The 23,922-nt window shown below is 42.5% G+C and overlaps 1 protein-coding gene across 1 annotated transcript in view; it reads right to left on the bottom strand.

Annotated features, from left to right (window-relative positions):
* GLIS3 (GLIS family zinc finger 3) overlaps positions 1 to 23,922 on the bottom strand; it is a gene marked incomplete at both ends in the record, with an annotated part of 427,960 nt that overhangs the window by 87,287 nt on the left and 316,751 nt on the right. The window contains 2 exons of the mRNA XM_080820268.1: positions 4,489 to 4,599; positions 8,929 to 9,090. Coding sequence (XP_080676394.1) covers positions 4,489 to 4,599; positions 8,929 to 9,090 — 273 coding nt within the window. The remainder of the gene's footprint in view (positions 1 to 4,488; positions 4,600 to 8,928; positions 9,091 to 23,922) is intronic.

Raw genomic sequence — 23,922 nt, 5'->3', positions numbered from 1 at the left:
TACCCTCCACTGAGGCATCAGGACATTCCGGCCGGAGGGTAAGGCCCACCATTGTTCTGAGGAGAGAGAGAAGCAATTTACCACCAACAATCTTTAAGGTTAGTGAATGACTCACTTACCAAACACCAACAACAATAACAACAACAACAACAAAACATTTTAGTGACATTTCAACATCATAGAAGCATCACCCGTCCAATAGGATTTCCCATGTGATTTGCTACATGTGGGAGGAAGGGGGCAGCTAGTTCATCTTGAAATCCTACGTCCATGATCTGCGCCTATAACTGTCATTCCACTAAGAGAGTGAGAGAAGAGGAGGGGAGAGGAGAGGGAGGGAGGAAGAACCAAAGAGAAAAAGGAAAGTCGCCGTCGGGGAAGGCCTCTGATTAGGTGCCCTTGTGCACGCCCCTGCTGCACGGATGATACTAGAACAAACCGGGAGGAAAGCAAGAGCCTCACCAGCTCCTCTAACAGGTGCCTCCATGTAGGCAACTGGATGTTTTCACGCAGCTTTTGAAGATCCCAACAAGGGCACAAAGCAAGGTGAGCTCTGCGGCGCTTAATGAAGCTTAATGAAATTGTTTCACTAAGTGAAATGGTGGTGGCTCTGAGCAGAGCCCACAGAACCCCCAGATCTACCCGAAGAGGGGCGATGCGTACGTCGCTCCGTCTTAGCCAGACAGCGACCCGTGGCTTCCCCCTGAGCATGAAAGAGAAGTGCAGGCTGCATTCCTGCGGGTTGGGAATGCTGTGCTGGGTTTATCACAGCCTGCTTGAGGCTGCGAATGTCCCAGTCATCAAGCAGGGAGGGTCAGAGGTGAACGTTAACTAAACGTTTCGCAAATCATAGCCAGAGTGTGGCACCTTCGTGGAGCTGTGAAATGGACGAAAGATGCGTGTTGTCTCTAACTCTTGGCCCGGCATTCTTTTGCATCTGCTTTCAAAAGTCCATTTTGATAACAAGCCAGAGTTGAAAGGACCGCCCCCCCCCCGCCCCACCCCCCATCACCACCATCACCGCTTACGGGCACTTCCAAGGTACAAATGAAAATTTCTGATAAAGCTCACAGCCTTGAGGGAAATTTCAAGTAGCTCATTGCCTTAGCTTTCTCTTATTTCACCACTCATTATCAGGCGGAACTGAAGGACAGATTTTGCCTTCTGCTCTGCAGGCTACATTCTATTCTCCCCGGTGACCACAGCTGGTGACCTGAGTATCTCGAGACTCACTTATCTGTGTAGCCCCCTCTTTAAAGAGCTCAAGATCTATAAGGCGCATTCATGGAGGAAGTCTGTACATCAGCTGATGGAATGTGTGGGTGTGCACACATCAGGCAGAGAGAAAAGTTACTTTCTGCATGCAATGAGCCAAATTATCCCAGTTCCTTTGCAGAAGAGCTTCCCCCCTTCTTCTTTCTTTCTTTTTGTAGCTTGAATAGTAGTTAGCTAAGCTTTCAGGTCTTTGGTTTTTCATTAGGCTCCAACAGGTGTGGGGAGGGCCATGTGCACATGGCCAGGTCATCACTGGCGAGGACTCTGCCTCCCCCAGTGAACGTCTGTCTCACGGCTGGCTGACGGTGCCTTGTCACTGGCCTGGGTTTCAGAGTGGGGCCTCAGAAAGCCGGCAACGTTAAGACCAAAATAATGTCATTTAGTGTCCAGGGGGAGGTTAAAAAGAGGATTAGAGGAAAGCAGGCAGGCAGGGTATATTAAACAAGTCCATGACTAACAGGGTGTGACAGAAAAGGGTTTTATTCTTTTCAACAAAACAATTCCCTAGGGCTGGGACCATTACTCCACTGTGCCTTTATCACCTTGGAATTTTTATGGTTATTTTTGATGAATTCACATTTTTGTAAAGGCTTTTTTGAAATGATGCCAGTTTTCAATTTTTAATTAAAGTCATAAATAATCTTAATTCTGCCTTAAAAGGTTTATTGTTTCTTACTTCTTCTTCTTTTTCTTCTTCTTCTATTTTTTTTTTTATTATTGCTGCCAGGAAATATTTCAAATACCAAGCACTGAAGTGAGTTAGCAATTAGAATCTCTCCAAGGTCTAGTAACAACATCGTGCCGTGTAAATATTCCATGCCAGTACACCAGCACAAAGTCTGAAAATGTGGATTGCCTGATTTGGGGTTCATTTGCACAGCTTCTCTGGGGAGTAGCATTTCCTCTTTTTATTGGATGGAGCAACTTTCATCATTTTAATTTCCACAGATTAATTTATCACTGATTCGTAACAGATTTTTAAAATCTTCAGATTAAAAGAACAGGTTAAAATTTGGAGAGTAAACACGGTAAACCGGTCCCTAAATTCTGGGCACTAAACGGCAGCCACAGCCAGCTCACCCGTTTGCAAGGAACAGGGTGCACAGCATCAAAAGCTAATCACTGCAGACACAGTATCTCATTTTCTGAAAGACGAGATTGAAAAAATATTGAAATATTTGATATTAAGTAATAATATTGCTCCTCGAAAGTATATCCTTGTTACCTAACCGCCTGACTGTTGAAGGCTGTCTGTAAATTGTCTTCACATTTCTATTTTGTAGTCTCGGGGTCTGATTTTCTTTTTTTATATTAGTGCTTCAAGAATCTTTCACACAATCAGAACTATCCCTCCTTTATATAGAGGCTGAGACACACCACGTTTGAACAATGGAAACCAATTAATTAACAATTCCTGAAAATAGCTCATTCTGTTTCCATACCTACTGTCAACCCAGGTCACCTTCTTACGTGGACTATCGAATTGGGGCTTATTCGACTGGATGTGGGACCTGCATTCTTTCCTGTCCCAGGCAGCTGTTTTTCTCAGGGAAGGCGCTCTCCAATCTTATGATGGATTTGGTATTATGGTAAAACCTGATATATTTCAGACAACTTAGGGGTGAATGGTCAGACTTAGGAGAAAAAAATCTCTCAAGAGTTGTGATTCTGGTTTGCTTTGGTTTTGATTCTTCAACAAAGACAACTTACGTCAAGTTCACAAGACACACACACACAGATAATGACAAAAGCCAATAGGCAGTGGTCCTGCCGACATAGCGAACAGGATGGTGTTATTTAAAAAAGATGAAGTATCCTCCTTACAACTTTGTTTATATCATTAACTCACACAGCAGTTCCTTTGCACTTGTTCAATACAGGATATATTTAGTTCATCATCTGTTATCCTCTGTTGATAATGATCATCTGTTATCAGTTTACTGTGTTCCAATAAAAGAGACTTCATTGTATTTATAGAGGAAAAAATGATTTTAACAATTGACTTACAAGAGTGGGTTTATATGCAATTAAGATTTTCCAATCTTTCTGACTGGGCATTTTTCTCATTCACAAGGAAGAGGTCAAATTCTTTCCATATATGAGCCCTCAACTGGCATTGTGTTAACACCTCTCAAGGAAGAAAAAGCTCAAGTAAAAAAAAAAAAAAAAAAGACTACACAGCATTTCCCAACATAAAAGTGTTAAATCCCCATAAACCATGAAAGAATGCACGATTCTAGTTCAGCAGAAGCACTGATGACCTGAAACCACGGCCATAGGGTTTGATCACATCATGGGTTTAAATCACTTGACATAAGTTAAATCTTAAATCTCCCTTACATTTGTCACAAAGTGCCCTTACATGAATCAGTACTTGACACAAAGGAAACACTCAAAAACCTAAGGTCAGCTCAGTGTGTCTGTGTTTCTCTCCCATGGTCAAAAGGTACTTGTTGGCCCCAAAACTTACAAACTCAGTTACTGGGAAATGCGTTGAAAGGTAGTAAGCTCCTCAGATCTCAAGGTACGGAGCACAACATGACCAACCACCTGCTAGAGATTTTACGAGGGCAAGAGCGAGAGAGAGTCAGGTGGGTTGGCTCATTGATCTTTAGTATTTCTTCCAAATCCAAGATGCTATGCTTTCTGTGTACTCTGAAAGATGCATTAATTCCTCAGTAATGTCAAAGTAATTTTAGGTTCAATTCCTTTCTCGTATTTCCATACACAGTACGTATTAAGAAACGTGTTTTTTCCTAAGTTTAAAGGCAGGGATGCTCTGTACTTATCCTAGAGATACACCTACCTTCCCCCTCAGAGCTAAAATGGTTTCAGCCAATTGATATTTTATGAAAAAGCACTTATCTCCAGAAAGGGTTTTTGTTGTGCTGTTTTTCCCAATTCAATTTTCTTTAGCTATGTGGATGTAATTTCCATAAAAGCCTTTTGTCATTCTCTAGTTTAGGGGACTTTCACTAATTTTCTCTGATTCTTATTATACGAGCCCTCCCCAGAAATTCACATCTGGTTACATCAGCTGCGTAAACCACCACATTGCTATTACTTCATGAAGATGTCCCTCTCCCCAAAGCATCTAATGCATGGAACGACTGGAGAAGTGTAAGAATTCTATTGCCCCGCGCGCGGTCCCACTACTGCAAAAGTAATTTAAATGTGCCTTTCCTGGCTGGGTAAATGCTCTTTCAAAATTACCTTTTTCCTTGCTTGTTGATCTTTGGAAGAATGTGCCTTCACATGCTTTCGTAGGGAACTTGGGTCTGTGTAGCGTTTGGTGCATCCTGGAATTTGACAAGCATAAGGTTTCTAAATAAGAAAGAAAAAAAGAAACCAACTGTAGTTAAATCATAAAGGTGACTGGCGAAGATTGACTCAGACTACTGACTTCAGAGCGTGAACTGTCACCAAGTGACTGAGGTGAAATGCTGGGTAATATTTGTGCTTTTTAATTCGAAAGCCCAGTAAGTTCGCACGGAGGCCAAGAGGAGGGCAAACTTTCAAGAAACAAGGAGACATCTTTAGAGGTTCACTCTTCCCACAAAACCTCTTGCGGCATTTTTGGATGTGGAAATTATTAGTAAGCATCTCTAGTCATACTTACAGTTATGTTCCCCTGAAAACAATCTTTGGTACTGTCAGAAACTAGGAAACACACATTCTTTAAGAGTTCAGGTATAAGGAAGCTGCAGGAAAGTCCAGAAAAGACTGGGAATGTTTCAGAGGAAACCTGATTCAGAAAGAAAGAAGGAGAGAATTAAAAGGGGATATTAGTGGAAGGTGAGTGAGAGACAACAGGTCTTTCAAACAACAGATACATGAAAACTCAGCCAGAGGAAAATTAATATTATTATAGGGATTACAGGATTAGAGGAGTCCTGGTACTCAGCCTGGGTAATATGCCTGAGCCCTTGGCGGCGTGCATTGAAAACACTAGTTTTAGCTACTTCAAGTCCCCCATGCTCCTGAGAGATGTGAGGTGTGGAGCCTAAGGCTGAGTCTAGAATCTTATTAATTTATGGGTCCCTGGTGATTAGTCTATAATGATTAGGAATGAATGAATGGGAGCACTGCACATGGATTCAAAATATAGCAGCTATACCTATGGTAATAACTAAATACTCCAAGGGTTGGAGAGTATGGCTTTTAAATTATGAAATAAAGCAAATCTTTCTGTCTAATCTAAGAACTACACTAAAAAAAATCACAAGATAAACTGGGTTCGTAAGTCACAACTTACAGTCCCTCATCTACCCTGGACCTCCATTGGTGAGACTACTTAAGAGTTGTGCCGACATGATTTTATTTTATTTTATTTTTTAAAGATTTTATTTATTTATTTGACAGACAGAGATCACAAGTAGGCAGAGAGAGAGGAGGAAGCAGGCTCCCTGCTGAGCAGAGAGCCCGATGCGGGGTTCGATCCTAGGACCCTGAGGTCATGACCTGAGCCGAAGGCAGAGGCTTAACCCACTGAGACACCCAGGTGCCCCACCAACATGATTTTAAATGTAAGGAGGAAATATGGAAGCCTGTCTCTAAAAGAGGAGTCTCGCTTGAGGAACCTGCTATGTCATTAACAAAACAAACAAAAACGAAGACAAAAGCAGACCAAAAAAACCCATCAAATCAAAATTAAAAAAACAGGAAAAAAAATTCAGATTTTTTTCTCTTTATGTTTTGTTCCTGTTCTCTCGTGCATGCTTGTCATTTTGTGAGCCAAGACAGACATGGGTTACATTATTTCCCCTGCTGAAAGCCATCTTTATGATTCGCTTTTTTGTTTTTGCCATTTTTTATTCCAACCGCAAGGTGAAGTCATGAATATATAATTTATTTTGACACACCCAATATGAATTCTAAGTGCGATGTATCTGTTCCCTGACTGACTGATTGACTCAATCACTCAACAGGTCTCGTGGTTTTGTGGGGTGCTGGGCACCGTGTTACGTATGAGAAGTCTGACCATAAACAGTGGATGAATGAGGCTCTCGATTTCTCAGGTTTTCCAAACAGTCAGCCAATATGGCTGACTTGCCCCCTTGCCCATGAGTTTCCATTGGGTAAACAACAGTTTTCTTTCCCAAGTTCACACGGTGTTCTCACACCGGCCTTCCCTTCCCTACCCTGCCCTGGCTTTAGGGGAGAACTCGATGATATCTGTATCGGCAGTCAAGTTGTGACCACATAAACTCACATTTCGAGCCCTCCAGGAGATGTGGCATGTAAAAAAACTTTAGGAATATTAACATGTTATATAAATCAGTATCGTTATTATTACCACAGTCGCTACTATTTGGGTTGAAAAGACAAGAAATGGGTAATGTGATTTCTGTACTTGATTTTGAGATGTTCTTGTTCTTGGAGAAGGCGTGAATACTCACCATTCCTCCCAGGTGGCTTCCCTCTCTCCCCTGCTGTCGGCCCCCTGGGATTCATGTGCCAAGCGAGCAATGTCTGGTGCTGGTCCAAGGGCTACTGGTATACGGGTCATTTTACCTCAGGTTACCAAAGCTTTAAGTGGCATGCTACACTTTATCAAACTATAGTTTCTACATGTACTGTAAAATCATTCCCCCTGTTTTGATATTAAGATGCTGATAGAGAAATAAGTCAATAACACTTTCCAGGGTTAGAATTATGAACTCCGTAATCCTTGCGGAGCAAATAATTTTCCAATAAGTAAAGAATCCATTGAGTTGAAGAAAGATACTTCATCCAAAATTCTGACAGCATTAGCATAAGGAGTGCTTAATGAAAGGAAATGGGGGCCTGAATTTAAATAACACATTCTTCAAGCAGTTACAGTTTGCTTTTTAAGACAAATGTTTAATTTTTACGTGATTTTAAAAGAGCTTACCAATTCATCTAATGCAATAAAAATTTAAACAGGAGGGCAGGTCTGTACCTTAAAGGAAGGACGATGGTTTTAAAAGATTTAATAGAGCAGTGTTTAAAAAAAAAAAAAAAATAAAAGTAGCTGGCTTTAAAAGCTACTGCATTGAACCAAATCATGAAATTATTATCTGTGGTAGCTTTCCTCAAAAGTTTTAAAAAGTGCTTTTAAAAAAAAAATCCAAAATGATTTCAGAAAATGCTTGTAGTCTGATTAGCTAAAATTAGCTCCAAGCAAAGAAGGGTACTGTGGAGCCGTAACACTTCGGCTCACAATAGTTCTTTCAAACTACAGATAACTAGCTAGAGTAGAGGCAATTTCTCAAGACAATCTTGTCTCGTGAATGTTCATTCTTCCATGATAAAGTTTAATGACAAATTGGAAAATTTATTAGATTCTACCAAGACAGTTTTAGACATACAACATAGGGCATTTTAACATAATTTATTCTTTTTCCTATTTCTACCTTTTAAAAAATCCCGTTATTCACCAAATTTATTCATTTCATATTCTATTCTGTTGGTCCTAAAATCACTGAATTTAATTCAGTCAGAGCAGAAAGGGGCTCTCCTCTGCCCATAGTGCTCTAATTATATTCTAGCTATTTACGAGGCAAACCATCAGGTTTATGGATATTAGGAGATAATTCTGTTTAGAAAGGTTATGTGACATATAGCTAAAATGACTTCTATCAATATGACTAATAGAGACTAATATAAAATTTAATAAATATGTCAACTATAACATCAGAAGAATCTTAAATATGTATGAGAAGGTGTGTAGAAATAACGGTATCTTTTCAAAATTCAAATTCTGGTGTAGTTTAATAATAGACATCAGAATGTTAACACTGAAAAAGTACTGTCATGAATACATTATTTGCGAGAACGTGGGATAAGAGATCTGTGGTGTGTATAATACGTTGATCCTGATGGCTTTGTTAAGTGGAGAGAAAGTGCACACTGTCTACCGGGCATCGTGGAAGGAAAATGGCCTCAAAACTCTCGAAATGCAAAGAAGGATGATCAACAGGACAGAAAACAGAAGAGTCTCAGGAAAGGAACAAAATGGTACTGCACGAAGAGAGTTAAGGTGCAACGATGAAAACCAGTCGTTCTCACACGGGTTATGTCAGTGGACGTGCGGCTGTTAACGCACGGGAGGCATAATGAAGCTGAGTCCTGGGGAGAGATCTGCTGATTCTTTTCAGGTTGCCTGAAGGTGAAAATGCCAGGTGGTTTCTAAAGCAAAAGGCCAGGTTCATACTCGGTAACCATGCCAGCCTCAAAGCTCTTATGTCAGAAAGAAAAGAACCAGGGTAAGGGCTGGGGTGGCTGGGCGGTGGCAGGTAGCAAAACCAACAAAAACCAAACCACTTCTTATTTCAAGCAATAGCGTATGGTATCTATTCACGCATGTCTTGGTATTTAAATACTTATTTTCATGCCCAGTCCCTGCTGGTGGTTCTCTGTCCTCCAGTCTCCTATGTGCCCCTGACCCATCTCTGCTTTGTACACAGAGGTTCACCAAGGAGCCTCTTGATCTCAGGCAGGTGGGAGATTTCTAGTAACCTGTCACTACAGGCCCCTCTGGACCTTCCCCAAGTTTCCACTGCTGCCCTTGGCATTGTCCCTCTAAGCTGCAGACCATAAAGCAAGCCCCTCCACTAGCCCACCATCCAACGGGCACTCCCTCATCCCGGGACTTGGGGCTGGGAGCTGGAAAGCTCCTGCCCTTCTTACAGTGTCCAGATGCGTCCTCTGGTGCTTGGCACGGTCGCTGGAGTTACTGAAGGCCTTCTGACAGCCCGGGTGCTGGCAGAGATACGGCTTCTCGCCTGTGTGGCTCCGCAAGTGAATCTTGAGATTCTCAAGCCTGGAAAAGGCCTTTTTGCAACCTTCAAACTGCAAAAAAAAAAAAAAAAAAAAGAAAGAAAGAAAAGGAAATGAAAACAAGTTTTAGCTGTTAAGAAGGAACTCGAATGTTTGGGTCTGGGGGGCGGGAGGGGGGAAATGTCCTTAGCATGTATTTAGTCTAAAACGTAAAAGACAAAACAAAAAAATAAGATGAAATCCAAAATAGTAACAAATGTGACTTCTAAAAATACCAACGTATTGATGTGAACTGCATTTTTCCACTAATATACATGCCACTTTCCCTACCAGATCTGGGTCCCAAACTGATTTCTGTGATTACTTGTGTCAGAGAAAATTTGCTGTGAGCCATCTGGCTCAGTTAATAAAAATACAGTAATGCGTGTCTTAAAGATTTATTAAAAAATTAACACACTTTTCCAGTTCCAAATTGGACTAAATGGAAGGAACCAGGAAGGAAGAAACTTTTTACAACTCATAAACTAAGAACAACAACAATAACAAATCGAACTGATGGACGAGAGTGAAGGTGAGCTTCTGAAGACCAAGGGTCCAGAAAGGCTCGTGTCCGTGGGGTCGTCACGACCAGAAACTTCCTGAACTACCTCAAGGAGTTTTTCAGCTGCCAAAGAGTGACTCTGTTGGCGTACACACTGATGCCAAGTCTAATGAGATAAAAGTTTTTAACGTGCTCTTAAAAAAAGGAACTGGAACATAATTCATGTACTGCTGAGAATGTTTTCCAAATGAAGTGATAGTTTCACCTATTTTTGTTTTTCTGAGGAATGTTGTTACCTCGTTCATGAAAAGAGGAATTGAAAATGAGAGACCGAAGGTTTCAAGAAATGCTTTATTGGTTGGTCGATAATATTTATTGATGGGACTCTTTACTACATGTCTTGTGGGTAAAATACCAGCAACTATATTAGAGGCTCACAATGATTCCGATCCTGGAAGTGACAATCTAATAAAGAAAATGTGTTACAGAAAGCCTGTGCATGAGTTAAAATGTAAGATGGACATTTATCCTGGGACTCTCTCTTTTTGGTAGTAAGCCCCGGAATACTGATGTCACTTTGACAGTTTTCATCCCATTTGAGTTCCCACTGCAAAGGAAATTTGGGAATATGGAAACGGTGTTTAAAACAAGGTAAAAAAAACCAAAAACCCCACCTCATTTCTTAGGGAGGAATGTGGGGGACAGCGGGAAGAACAAAACAGAAGTAAAGAAGGTAAATTCAAGACGGTTTCCATTCAAAATCAACAATGTGATTCAACCTTACTACAAGACATTTTATAACATCCCTCGGTTCTCTCACTTATTACAATAGATGGTGGAGGACAGAGTGCGTCGTTGGTCCAGAGCTGGCCGGGTTTAGGGAACGGACGGACCGAGGAGAAAGAATAACCAACCGTGTCATAACGCCATCTATTTAAGTCATCCAGATTTCACATGCTGGAGTATTTTAAGAAATTTATGAAAGTTGCACTTATTTTTGATTGAGAGTTATACATGTTTTGCAGACATATGTTGGTTTATTTCAATTTTGATATTTTGCTTAAAATAATTTTGGTGTTTTCCTGATTTCTATTTCACATAAAAATAAATTTAGCCTGAACAGAAGATGATTGCTGACAAAGCCACTACTTTTTCAACCCAGTGAAAGGCATATAATGATACACCGCTCAAGGGAGAGGGGTTCAGTGGCTTGTTTCTGCAGGTTTTCTCAAATCTGAGAAGAAAGGGGCTCACTGTCAACCCTCAATTCATGACTAAAAAGCCTCTGCCAACCAAACCCCTGGTTTTAAGGTTCTCTCAAAGGACCACTGGGAGCGCACTGCTGGGGCTCAGCTGATTTGACCTAGAGTCTCCTGGTGGATCACCCTTAGGTCTGAAATGAGCTTGCAGTTTCGGCACCCTCGAGCCAGTAGTCTGGCACCTAGCAAGGCTCTTTGGTAGGACGGATGTCGTCCTAGGGCCAACTCTAGGGTACAGACCCAGACCTGGGGAAGCCCCAGCCTCCACTCTCGCGCACAAGTCATCCCAGGTGCTGGTCAGAGAGAAGGCTGCTTTGTCTAGGTACCAACACAGGGGAGGAGACCCACTTTAGAATAGACGAATGAGGTTTCTGTGAGCGCCACCCAACCGAGACCCCCAGATCTGCCACAGAGGGACTAGAGGGACACGCACATCCTCGAACTAATTGAACCCAGCCACTTGATCAGACATAAATTGGAAGGTAGACTGGCGTTTCCATGCTCTCTCCTGTTCAGCGACCATATAAATGTCCAGTAAAATGTCCAGTTCAAGTTAATTAATTGCTATTATTACTATTAGCAGAAACAGTGATCAAAGACCAAAAGGCTTGTGGCAACACTCAGAAATGAGTGAACGGTGAATTACATCTCAGAACATCCTGTTTTTAAAGAGCAAAGATGGGAGGAAAACATGAGCTCCCAGACTGAAAAAGACAATCAAAAGATTATCTGTAAAAATCACGAAAATCCAGCTGATGTCACAGGTCTCCTCTGCAGCGGGAAAGGCTGGAAGGTGACAGGGTCTGTAGGGCTCGCACTTGCCCAATTGTCAGGGGCAGAGGTGAAGGGGTTTGACCCCACTGGGTTGTACGAATAAAGGCAAGAGGCAATTTCTTGGACTCAGGAGCTCATAATATATACCACCCAGTCACTCTTGTTGGAGAAATTCACTTGAAACCAAGAACCCCAAACCAGGAAAGTCAGCCACTGAGGAACTGACACAGGGCTCCCTGGGGGGCCTTGTACCCAACACCTCTGGGCGGTCTGGAGAGCACCACACCTGACTGAACTCGCCACACTGACAATTCTGTGAGAAGAGGAAGGAGGTGCTATTCATTTTTCTAATGGTGTCTGGATGAAACTTGAAAGCAAACAATTGTGTAATGAATCATTATCATTCATTACGAGAATAACCCTGTAATTCAACACAAGAATTTCCTTTCCCTCAGGGCAATTTTACCCCTAGATTTATAAATTCAGTTAAATGCAAATGCATTAAAAATAAACTAACATTGAGATAGAAGTATAAAAGACTGTTACAAAATACTCCCAAACCGGCTGCTTTGGGCGTCTGGGCAAATGGATGCTTTTTTCTGTATTAATGTTTTTTTCATGTTTTCCAGATCTTTAATGAGTGAGTTCCGCCTTGCGAATGAACATCTAAAACCTAGGAAAACAAGAACCACAGAAAGAGCATTTCCTTGGGTTTAGCCAAAGGCTTTCTCAGGAGGTTCCTACCGCGCAAGGTCCATCCTGAGATCTAAAGTCCAAAGTGTCACCTGACTGCTTTGTGCCACAGTCACCAATCTGGCCTTAAGCAATACTGGACCAACAGGCTCCTCTCAGGTGCTCTCCTTCCCCGACTGTCTGTAGACCCACGCACCGAGGACCAGTAGAACTCGACCACCGGGTACCCAGGATGCCTGTGGTTCGAATACAGGTCGTATGGAAAGAGGCAAGAGAAAAACAAACTCTCAGAATCTAAGGGGACAGCAGAAGGAGGAAACACAGAATGCCAAAGAAAGACAAATACAGGACAGTAACGTGGGAGGGAGTGGTGGCAGAGAGAGGTGTCTGATGTAGACTAGTAACTTCATGTAAACAACATTGGTGTTTTCGGTGCCCAGCAAGTATGCGGTAAGCCCCTGAGCATGGCTACTATGTGTGTTAGGCACTGAGAGCAACACAATGAATGACACTCAAGCTTTTCTCAGGGCGAGACGGACGCGAGGTCAGGTGTATGGTGGGCCAGCGTCCATACTGATGCAGCGGGAGCAGGGCTTCTCAAAGAGGCACTGCACGAACCAGCAGCATCCCAGGGCCCTGGGCATCTGTCAGGTATACAAACCCCTGGTCCCTCCCAGAAGTACAGAGGGGAACCCTGGGGTGGTGACCCAGCGATCTGGGTGCCAACAAGCCCACCAGGAGATTCAGATGTTATATCTGTGAAAACCACTCATATTGTAGCCACTGTTGATGTACTTCGGAGAACTCTCCTGACATGGGTAAAGTGTCCTGTGGGATTCACCCACTTCTATTTGCCACAAGAGCTACGTGAACGAGCAGCAGCGCTGGCTCGAAAAGGAACCTGTCCCGATGCGGGCTGGGGGTGAGGGCAGGTCATCTCCATTCACGCGGCGAATGGCACAATGTTTCAGCCAGTCTTGCACTCGAGAGTGTGTAACATTCCTGACTTTGTAACTGGCCACCCGGCAAAGAGACAGTTCTGAAAGAGCCATTGCCCACAGGCTCCCCTCAGTGGCCTCCTGACCAGCAACACACCCCACGTTTCTAGCGCCCAGTACATTCCCCTGCAGAGAAAAAGCACAGAAGGGGGGCCCTAGCTTTTCATTTGCACATTTCAGCAACTTTACAGAACACACAAGAACAATGCATGAAATTGTAAGTGACGGAACTTTAAATCTCGGGGGGTTTGGAAATGCTGCATTACGCGAAGCCTCACTCTGAGAATGATCTCTAACTCCCAGGCTGTTTGCAAGTAACAAACTTTAATTAAAAAGTATAAATTGCCTCAAACCCAGAGAACCTTAGCTTACACCATTTTGCTAATTTAGGAGATTACTTCATATTTAAAGGATCACAACCGGACTGTAATCACCATGCATATATACTGGCTTGATTACAGATTGTTGACATTAAGTGGTATTAAGATGACCTTTGAAATATTACTTTCCCTTTCTATTAGAGGCTTTTGTGTAAGGATCTGAAAATGAAAGGCTCATTAGACACCATTAAAATAGGATTTATTCCATATGTGTAACCAATAATCAAGTAGAATATTACTTCCCTCCCCTAATCAGCTACTTAATGTACCGAAAAGCACACTTGGTGTTCAAAGCAGTAGTAACAGCAAACCTTTCCTGATCAGGTTTCTGTACCATCACTAATGTCAACAAAACCCAAACAGAAAGGACTCTAGGATGCCGGACAGGCTTTTTTAAAAATATACATTTGATTTCAATTAAGCCTCAGTGTTTATGACCCTTGGAGGTATACACTTTTACAATTTCATTGGTCAAGACCAATTAATCCCATTAGCGTGGCCACGGGTGCAGTTGGCCAGCCGCTTGGGGAATGGACTGGTGAATTATAGGGGGCTGATATCTTCTCTTATGGCTCAAAGACAACGGGAAATGCACACGAGTGGAAAGACTGGCAGATGTTTCCAAGGTGTGGATACAGTCAAGGTGACTTTCACAATAAGACCAAGAGTTCAGGCCCACTTGAATCACGGAAATACCTGTCAGAGGTGTAAATGAGGGAGAGGGCCAGGAGCTGAGGGCCGGGGCCACCTTGCACACCTCAGAGGAGGTGAGAAATCTGCCTCGAGGATTCAGCCGAGCTTTCCAAGCTTCCTTCTGAGACAGTGTTCCCAGGCTCGAGGTATCACGAAACCCCCCAAGTCACCCAGGCATCTTGTTAAAATGCAGATTCTGATTCAATAGGTGTGGAGGGAGGCCCGAGGTAGTGCATTCCTAACGGTCTCCTAGGTGACACTTCTAAAAATGTTGAGTGTTCAAAGATTATCCTTTGAGAAATAAAGTTCTAGGGATCATTAAACTACCCTGAGGTTGATAATACACAATTTAACGGGATTTTTTTTTTTAAAGAAGAGAGAGAAAATAAACAAAAGAACTAGAGCAAGAATACAAGAATAAAAGAAAGGGGTTGCATTTGATGAACCAAACTGTGGCAGCTTCATCCTTCAAAGTGTGGATGAGTAAAATCTAAATTTAAAATGTTGGCTGGGAACATAACAGAAAGTGTTGTCTGGGGGAAAAAAAAGCAGATGAAAAGTTAAAAAAAAAAAAAAAAAAGGACAAAGATGCAAAAGAGAAAGCCTGCGGACGCCCCTGGGGCCACCTGATTTCGCTTCTCCTCCTGTCTCCGCGCACATTGGGACATGTGGCCCGTCTCGTGCCGTCCCAGTGACTTCTTACTAGTACTGGATGTTCCCATAAGTTCTTAGTATTCACCACACCGGTTTGTAGGAAGTGTGACATAAAGGGAGAAAAAGAAAAGAATTCCAACGTTTTGAGGCTTTTCAAGAGTATCTGGTTCAGGAATTCATGACACTAAGTTAGGATGGAACGCGTTCCTCTCTGTCTCATTCCAACGCTGAATTCCATGGCGAGGGCCATGAAGAGGTTCCCGCGTGCTCTCACTCTGTGATATTCCTCATGTCTTCACACTAACCACCTTCTTATCTGAACAATGGACAGACAGAAAAGGGATTTCTATGTTTCCTTTGGGTTGCTAAAAGGTAATAATATCTGATAATAGTATTTCAAAGGTTCTACCCAGAGGAATAGTGGCCTCGCTGGGATATTATTTCATGTCTTGGTACAGTTACTCCTGCAAATTTTAGAATTCTTTTAACTTCAGAGAAATCAGTGCAACCACCCCCCCCACCCCCGCCACTGGGACTGATTTTCCAAAGATCACAAATATCTAAATAGATTTGCACTTGCATTTCCTATGCTAGCCCTCGGCGTTTCCCAGCCTGTTGGTCTGGCTGCCGCAGCTCAAGGGGAAAAGAGACTGAGACACTCAAGGCTCATGAGTCAGCCTGTCCGTGCACACCACTCATCTGGTGTTTTGAAGTGGGCGATCGTACTCATTTATCCAGATCTTCTGGAACCATTAACAATTTTGTAGAATTAATATAAAATCCTTTCCGTAATGTTTTCCTAACCCATAATAAAGAAATCCCAGTTACTATGTTTTTCCCTGTTATTCTAGTGTACACGATGAATCTATTAAACAGCTCATAAATGCAACTTCTTGGCTTGTTGTGCTTTTTGCTTTTGATTAAGAAATCTGTATAAAACAAAGTTTGCCTACATGGGCAGTATGTATGCATTTCTTACCGGCTTAAGGCCATTCGTTGCTTCTTAACATTGTGGGTTACAGGTAGTGGTTGATCCGTAAAAGGGTCCTTACTCTACATGAGGTGGCAAAGTAAATGAGGGTACCACTTAAGAAACAAAATGGAAAAGGGTGTTTTTGAGAAGCCACATGACAATGTAGAGAGAAATATGTTATTTCTGTGCCAACATTTGAACCATATTAAATTTTTATGGAAATTATCAAGTGTCTGGTTTATAACAACTGACACTTGCTGGGGACAAATGGAACCTCATTGTGGGCACTGTATGTACACCCGGAAAGTGCATACCCCACAGTGAAACACTGGTATTTCGGTCCAATCCTATGGCCCTCTCCAGCTAGTCCGCAAATATAAGGTATCATATATTATTCATGATGTGTCAATACAATGCCAGAAAACTGTAATCTCAAGCAAATAATTATTCTGTGAGTGGGCAAATAATGAAAAAGATTGTTTAAACATAACAATAAGTAAGTTGCCCAATTCTGCTCTTACTATTCACATCGGTTTCGCGCAACCTGCAAATACGTAACCACTCGAGCACGCATGGCCCAGCGGTTCACCGTTAGAGCTCAGCGGAGGCCGTCTGATTACACGTCACTAGAGCAAATGTATTTAAGTCCTGTAACTGGTTCCACATAAATACACCTAAAAGAAATCAAATTCCTTAATTTTCTTTGTATTTGTGTTTCTGATCACCACATGTTATCTATAACTCCGTATGAGCGTGCCTACGTAAGTGCCATACTTTTAGGAACTCTCTATAAAGGGTACACATAAAAGCGACTTGCAGATGTTTTGCTACTCTCTATTAAAGGAGACAACTGTTCTAATTCTTTCAGTCCTGGTCTATACACCAAGAGACCAAGTCCCTGATCCACAGAGGGACCAGGGAATATAGAGTTTCTTACACATTCAGCATTCGATTAGGCCCTGTGGACGATACAAAAGTAACATCAGGCCCCATCCCACTTTCTCTGCATTCACAGAACATCCCAGGAGATAGACACAGAGCACAATAAATCTGGAATCTGACCCAGCCCGCTTCAACACCCCTGAATTGTTTTTTATATACTCAAGAGAGAAAGCTGACAGCAGAGGGAGGAATCGGCCTTTGGATTTTAGGCACTATTTTTCACCTTTCTTTTTTTTTTTAAAGGTCAGAGACCTTCCCTACAACTCTAGCTTTTCTGAAAGATCTTTCCAGTTTCAGGTCTTTTGAGACAAAGAGGGATAGCTAAAGTAAAAGACAACGAAGTCCGCCAGAGGAAGCAGGGGAAACAGAAACAGAGAGAAGACTGCGGGCAGAAGAGAGGCTGAGCGCACCCGCGGTCAGCCTGCCCCACTCCGTCCTCCCCCCTCCTCCCCGCACCCCGGGCTGCAGGCCAGTTCAGCTGCAGTCCCCTAATGAAGCAGCAAACTCCTTTTTGCCTCTGCCTCTGCACGTGCTGTTCCCTGTGCCCGGTGACATACAACTGACCCCTCTACTTGGTGTCACCTCCTCTGTGACGCCTCCCTTTCTGCTTTCACAAGGCACAATAGGTCACTCCCCACATGCCCACCGTGCCTCGCCCACAGCCTTGCTAACACGCGGAGGTACACTAATTGGATTGTTTGTTTCCCCCACTAGGCTGTGAGCTTTATGAGGACAAGGGACTGAGTCTTATTAATCTTTTTATTACCGGCCCTGGGTACAGTCCTTGGCATGTACTCAAGTGACTGCAGATTATTTGCTAAATAAATGCTAAGCAAAACGGAGAGAATGAACTCTTTGTAAAAGAGCATATTGATTTCCTAGACTTCCTTGTGGAGTAAACTCATTAAGGCCTTTTAATTAGGTCGGGCGAGTTAGCACTCGTGATGACATCAAATGGTCAACATGGCAAAAGCTATAAAAATGTATTTATGGGCTTTGCCCGATTTGAATGTTCTATAGAACTACTGTAAGAGATATATTTAATTATTTTAACATCTAACCATGTGGGAAAACAATAGTAATACCAACATATGGCTGTGGGGGTTTTTTTGTTTGTTTGTTTTGTTTTGTTTTGTTTTTGGTGGACGCGATACATTGACCTCTTTATTGATGTTCTGCGAAAGATGTGCCAACCCTGGTGAAGGGAGCGGGTGGTTTTCCTAACATACCCTCTTCTAAACTTGAGCTAAACATACACAGACCCATTTGGAACGTGTTATTAGCAATAATTCAAGGCAAATAAATGTGTGCCTTCTTCATACATAAAGGAAAAGAAACTGTTTTAAATTGCCCTTTAAAAGCTGAGCTAATATTCTCTCCAGCATGCCAGGAAAGAGCCTCTCATCAGAGCTTCTCATGCAAAGAAAAAAGCTCGTTGGGACCCTGCCCTTCATCGCCCCGAGTCAAATATCCCCAAAGAGCAGATCAAGCAATTCTTACGATGCCACGCCTCTGCCCACATCCTATATCCAGACTCTTCGGATGGGAGCAGACATGAGCATCCCATATGATCCCACACTACAGCCATACCTAGTTCCAGAACTTTCTGTGCTCAGAGTACGGGGGCCGTAGCAAGACCTTGGCTCTGCCTTTCCCTTTGGCAGTGGACTGCTACCCAGTAACTGTCTCTGACTGCAAAGATGAGAAATGCCACCACTTGCCTTCGGTTTTATTAAGAATTGGCATGCTTGGTTTAACAGAGCTAAGCAATATATTTATTTACTATGGTGTTTCCCAAAATGATTGCTGAATTCTGTCATCTTTTGACTGAGAAACTGTTTGCGGGTTGCAACAGAATGTATGCTAACATACATACAGCAACACAAACCTCCAAGACAAACTGTTTAAGTCAATTTGCTATCATATAAGCACATAGGTGCAAATATGTGCATATGCACTTGTGGGTACAGCCATGGGCACACACTTTAACACTTACACACAGAACCCACACAGATTCTGTAATAAATGTGTGTGTTTAAGATCCGTGTGCAGGGGTGTAGAGGCAAGCATGAATTTGCCAAGAGAGAAAAGGAAATTCACACACGAAGAGAATAATTTACCATAAATTGGCCCACACTGAGTTTATTCCAAAAAACAGAGTGCAAGATGCCAAATTTTTAATGGCTCTTACTATTCTAGATCTGGCCCTGACAAGCTTTGGAAGAGATGCAAGTGGGCAGGAAAGATGGGATTAAAAAATTATATCTTAAGCCTTTTCACTTTCAAATGTAAAATTTCCACCACTGTGACAGGGGGAAAGAGAGTGATAGGGATATTTTCCTGACACTGTGCTTTTCTCAACAAAAAGCCGTCGATTTTCATTATGCGCTGCTTAAATATAAATTCTGTTCTTGCTAAAAGTCATCTGTGTCTGGCTGCTTAAAAAAAGAAGCAGATAGGAAAATCATGGAACTCAAACCTTGCATTAGGCCTGCAGACCTTATAGAGGCGTGAGCTCCACAGGACGCGCGTGGCCGCCCCACGGTTGAAGGACTGACAATCTTCTGTGACAGCCCACACTGCCTCATCAAAGCCACTCACTTGGTTGCTTCCAAAACACATCACCCCCAGTCTTCTGCCTTTCCCAGCTGAGCTTTCCCACATGGACTTTCCAGCGCACACCTGAACGGTACGCGGCAGGTGCTCAGAGGACCCTCTCTTTCCTCGGCTTCCTCTCCCCCTTCCTTGTTCTGACAGCCAACTACCTAGCCCAACTCGGAGCCTTCTTCCTTCTTGGTCGTTGAGAAAGCCACTGTCCCTTTTTGCCTCTTCTTCCTATGATCCTGTGGTTCCCTCACGGGCAAAAGACGAAATCCACGAACCCTTTCCAATTATGACTGTTTAGTTTTTGTGACCCACAGGATATTCAATCACTACAGGCACACACTGAGTTTTAAGATCCTTATAGTTCTTAAGAAAATACTTAGGCTAAGAATTATCATCTCAATTCCCTTGACTATTCTACTTTATGCAACTTCTACCTCCTCTCTTTGGAACTTGACTCCACCAATCACAAGAATGATAGGTCTACACAAAATTCTATACCTAAAACCATGAAGCTTGGGGGTAGATGTGGCTCATCTCAGATGTTTTAACTTGATGCGAATATTGGTCTGTTATGCAGAATAGTTAGCCTTTTCACTGAATTTAAACTTCTATTGTTTCTTATTCTCCAAGGAAATAAAAAGAAAAATGAGCAAAACATGTTGTTTCTAAGACACATTTCTTCCTTACGTTACCTCTTTGGTCATCTTATAAAGCCAATAATCCTGACCTGAAAGTACTTAGCATACAGGAATTCTCAAAAAAAAATTAGCCATTATTTATATCATCTTTTATGTGTTCAAATGTTTTCTTTTTGGAGGGGGGAGGGGCGGGGGGGAGAGAGAAAGAGAGAAAGAGAGAGAGAATCTTAAGCAGACTCGGCGCTGAGTGCTAAGCCCAATGTGGGGCTTGATCCTAAGACCCAAAGATCATGACCTCCGATCAAGAGTCGGAAGCTTAATCAACTAAGCCACCCAGGCACCCCAAATTTTCTAGTGTATTCTCCTTATTTTACAAGTGAAGGGACTTTAAGACCTAGAAAGGTTCAGGAACTGGCCAAAGTCACACAGTTGGTAAGGGGCAGAGCTGCAGTTAGAACACTGCCTTCTGGCTCAATTATTTAACCAAGTTTTCCCTCTGTGCAACTCCAAGGGAATGCTACTTCTCAGAAGGTCAAAGAGATAAAGAAAGAAACATGTCTTGTAAGGAATCCAAATACATTTTTTCTTTTGTTTCTTTACAAAGTGAAAAATATTAGTAGTTTAAATTTCCTGTCCTGAGTAGGGTCAACCATTCTAAATTATACCAATCATTCTCACAAACTCAAAGCATTGAATAAATTCATTAGTGATGACTAAAAAGTATTGTAAGCCTCATGTTCTTGGTTCTAATCTTCTTTTATGAGATCTGGCATGAAATAATCTACCTGAGCATTCTAGAGACCTCAAGGATGCCAACAATCAAATACCTCACAGCACAAATGCTGACTCATTTCATCAAATGAAGGGGCCCCTGTACTTACTATCGGTTTATCAATGGTGACAAACGTTTGTTGTAGCACTTCTAACTCCATCTGAAGCAAAATTCCTCAAGAAAGAGAAAACAGTTCACTCTGCTATTTTCCTTTGTGGGACGGAAGAATCCAACCTGTGTCACATTAGACAACACATGGCTATCAATGTTTAAACTTGGCCTCCACTCCTCCTCTGAGCTCAGGCCTACTGCCTATTCGGTATCTCTGCAATGATGGCTCTCAGATGCCTCCAGGTAAATACTCCAACACTTAACAATGACCTTTCCCCTAAAACAGAGTCTTCACTCCCTGCTCCCTTTTCAGCCAGCAGTGGATGTAACCCTTGACAGCTCCCTCTTCCCCATACCCATGTCCATCCACTCTTCAAGTCCTCAGAAGTGTCTCTCAAACATGCCTCTTTCTTTCCAGCAACATCTGACCTCCCTGCTCTAAGCCATCCCCTACCACCCGGGCTACACTTCAATAGACGCCCAGCAGGTCCCTTGGCCCACTCCTGTCCCCACCTGCCATCTAGTCTCTACAGTGCCACCAGAGCTATCGTTGGAAAACTGGAAATCTGATCCTATCATTCCCCGTTGGCACATTCTTCAAAGGTTTCCCACAGGTTTCAGAGAAGGACCAAAGCCTAGTCATGGCTTACAAGGTCTCACTTGCTCTGGCTCCCGCCCACCCTCCAACCTCATCTTCTTCGCCATGCCCTCCTTCCCTCTCACCCCTCTGCTTCAGCCACACTGGTCTTTCAGCTGCTCAAAGGTACCATGACCTTTCTCACCCCAGGGCATTTACACATGTTATTTCCTTTGCCCAGAAAATGTTTTCTTCCTATTTGCCCGGTTAAATCCTACTCATCATTTACAGCTTAGCTGAAATATCCCTTTTCCAGGAAAGCATTCTCTGTCCCCAAGCTTGGGTTTACTCTCCCCCTTATAGAACATTGTCATGGAATGTGAGCTCTTTCAGGACAGGGACGAGGCGGCCTCTTCACGATGTGTACTAGTGTGCACAATAAGCTCTCAATGCAAATTTGTTGAATAATGGGCAAACAAGTTATTCTATATTAAAATGCAAATTATTTACATTATAATGCTATCTTTCTCTCCCTCCCTCCCTTCCTTTCTCTTTTCACAATTATGTTTCTAGGGCTTAAAATCTACTCAGAAAAACTGTATACTCCTAAGACCAGTGCTTGTTCTAACCAACAATGGGGAATAATAAAAGATGAGTAGAACTTAACAGACCCTCAGGTCTGGAGAAAGAAAAAATATTTGTGAAGCCCTCTATAATTTCTAAGTGATATATGAAATGCAAATGTTTTCTAGATTCCAACTGCACACACAGAAATATCTCAACTCATTTTGACAAAGTTATTCACCAGGGAGATGAATAAATAGCTTCACTAAATACATATGGTGCAATTATACCCAGCAATAAGTGACAATAGGTCTTGCTTTACCATAATCTGAAAATTCAAAGCCCAATTATTTCAGCTGCTCAGTAAATAATACTGAAAAGACGTGGTGGTAAAGCAACTTAAGAACAGACTGTATTAGTAAACGCTAACGATCTCTTTATGATCCGCAGAGCCAACTTCTTTTTCTTCTGAAGGAAAGAAAGCATTTTGTAAATTAATAATAATAATAAGAAGAAGAACAAGACGAAGAAGAAGAAGAAAGAGAGAAAAAAAAAAAAAAGACATCCATGAGCTACAGCCAAGAACAAAATGAAAGCAGGGAGTACTCCTTTTGATTTTCCAAAGTAGTATTTAGTTAAAGAATGTATGCTGTACTACAGAAAAACACGACCAGAAACATGAGCGTTTGGGACCTGGAAAATACAGTCGTTGGCAGCTGGCCTTTAAAAAATATATTTATAAGATTAAAAAAAGAAGAAGAAGGAAAAAGGAAAAAAAAAAAGGATTTGTCTCCATAGTTCCTAATTTTGGGGCAAAATGATACTGACTTTAATGAAAGGGGTCAGTTTCAGACTTCTTTTTGGAACACAGAAGCCAAGTAATTGGTATAATTAGCAGTTTAGATATGCAAATCAAATTCCAACTTGAAATGACTGAGCTGGAAAAGCAACCTCAACAGGAAAGAAAAAAGGAGGGAGAGAAGGAGAGGAAGCAGCGTGAGGGCCGCACCTTCGTCCTTCTGGACAACGGGTCAGGCGAAGCCAGGGCGAAGCCAGGTGAGGACGCTGCTGAGCCCGTTCAGACAACCTCGAGGGCGAGAGGACAGGTCCGCCCGTGGGGAGAGAATTTGGAGAATGACAATCAACAAGGCAGATCTGTAACTCCGGCCCCATTTAGAGGCTCTTGCTTGCATGCTCTCTGAACTTGTGGTATTTATTATTTTTCTAATTTGAGCAAACCATGTAAGCTTTTGGCACCTCAAAAACTAAAATCATATGGCCAATAAAAATGTTTATTCAAGGGGAAAAAAGTTAGCTTAACAGCACTGGCTTCCTTTTCTTTACTAGCCACCTGACTGCGGGGACGTGGTGGCGGGCCTCGCTGCTCTTCTGCCGGTCTGGGGCCCACCGGGTCGAGACCCACTGGAACCAGAGCCTCCAACTGGCAGCAGCCTTTGGGGGATCCCAAAGTGCAGGGGGTCCCATGGCACTCTCTGATCTTCTGGACCCAAGCAGGCTTACCCAATTTGAGGTTTCTTTCCACACTGTGTATCTCCTTCGTATTATTTACTCACATGCCATCAAGTAAGAGTTTCAGGAATCATCTGTGCAACAGCTGTCTCCTGAGTTCTGCATCTATCTTGCCCACCCCTCTGCTCCCAGAGCCTAGCACAGTGCCTGGAACCTGCCAGGCCTTCAAAGAAGGAAAACGACAAAATTTGGGACTGA

This window comes from Martes martes (assembly GCF_963455335.1).
Source record: "Martes martes genome assembly, chromosome: 12".
In the NCBI taxonomy this organism is placed as follows: Eukaryota; Metazoa; Chordata; class Mammalia; order Carnivora; family Mustelidae; genus Martes; species Martes martes.
This window is presented reverse-complemented; position numbering and strand designations above follow the sequence as displayed.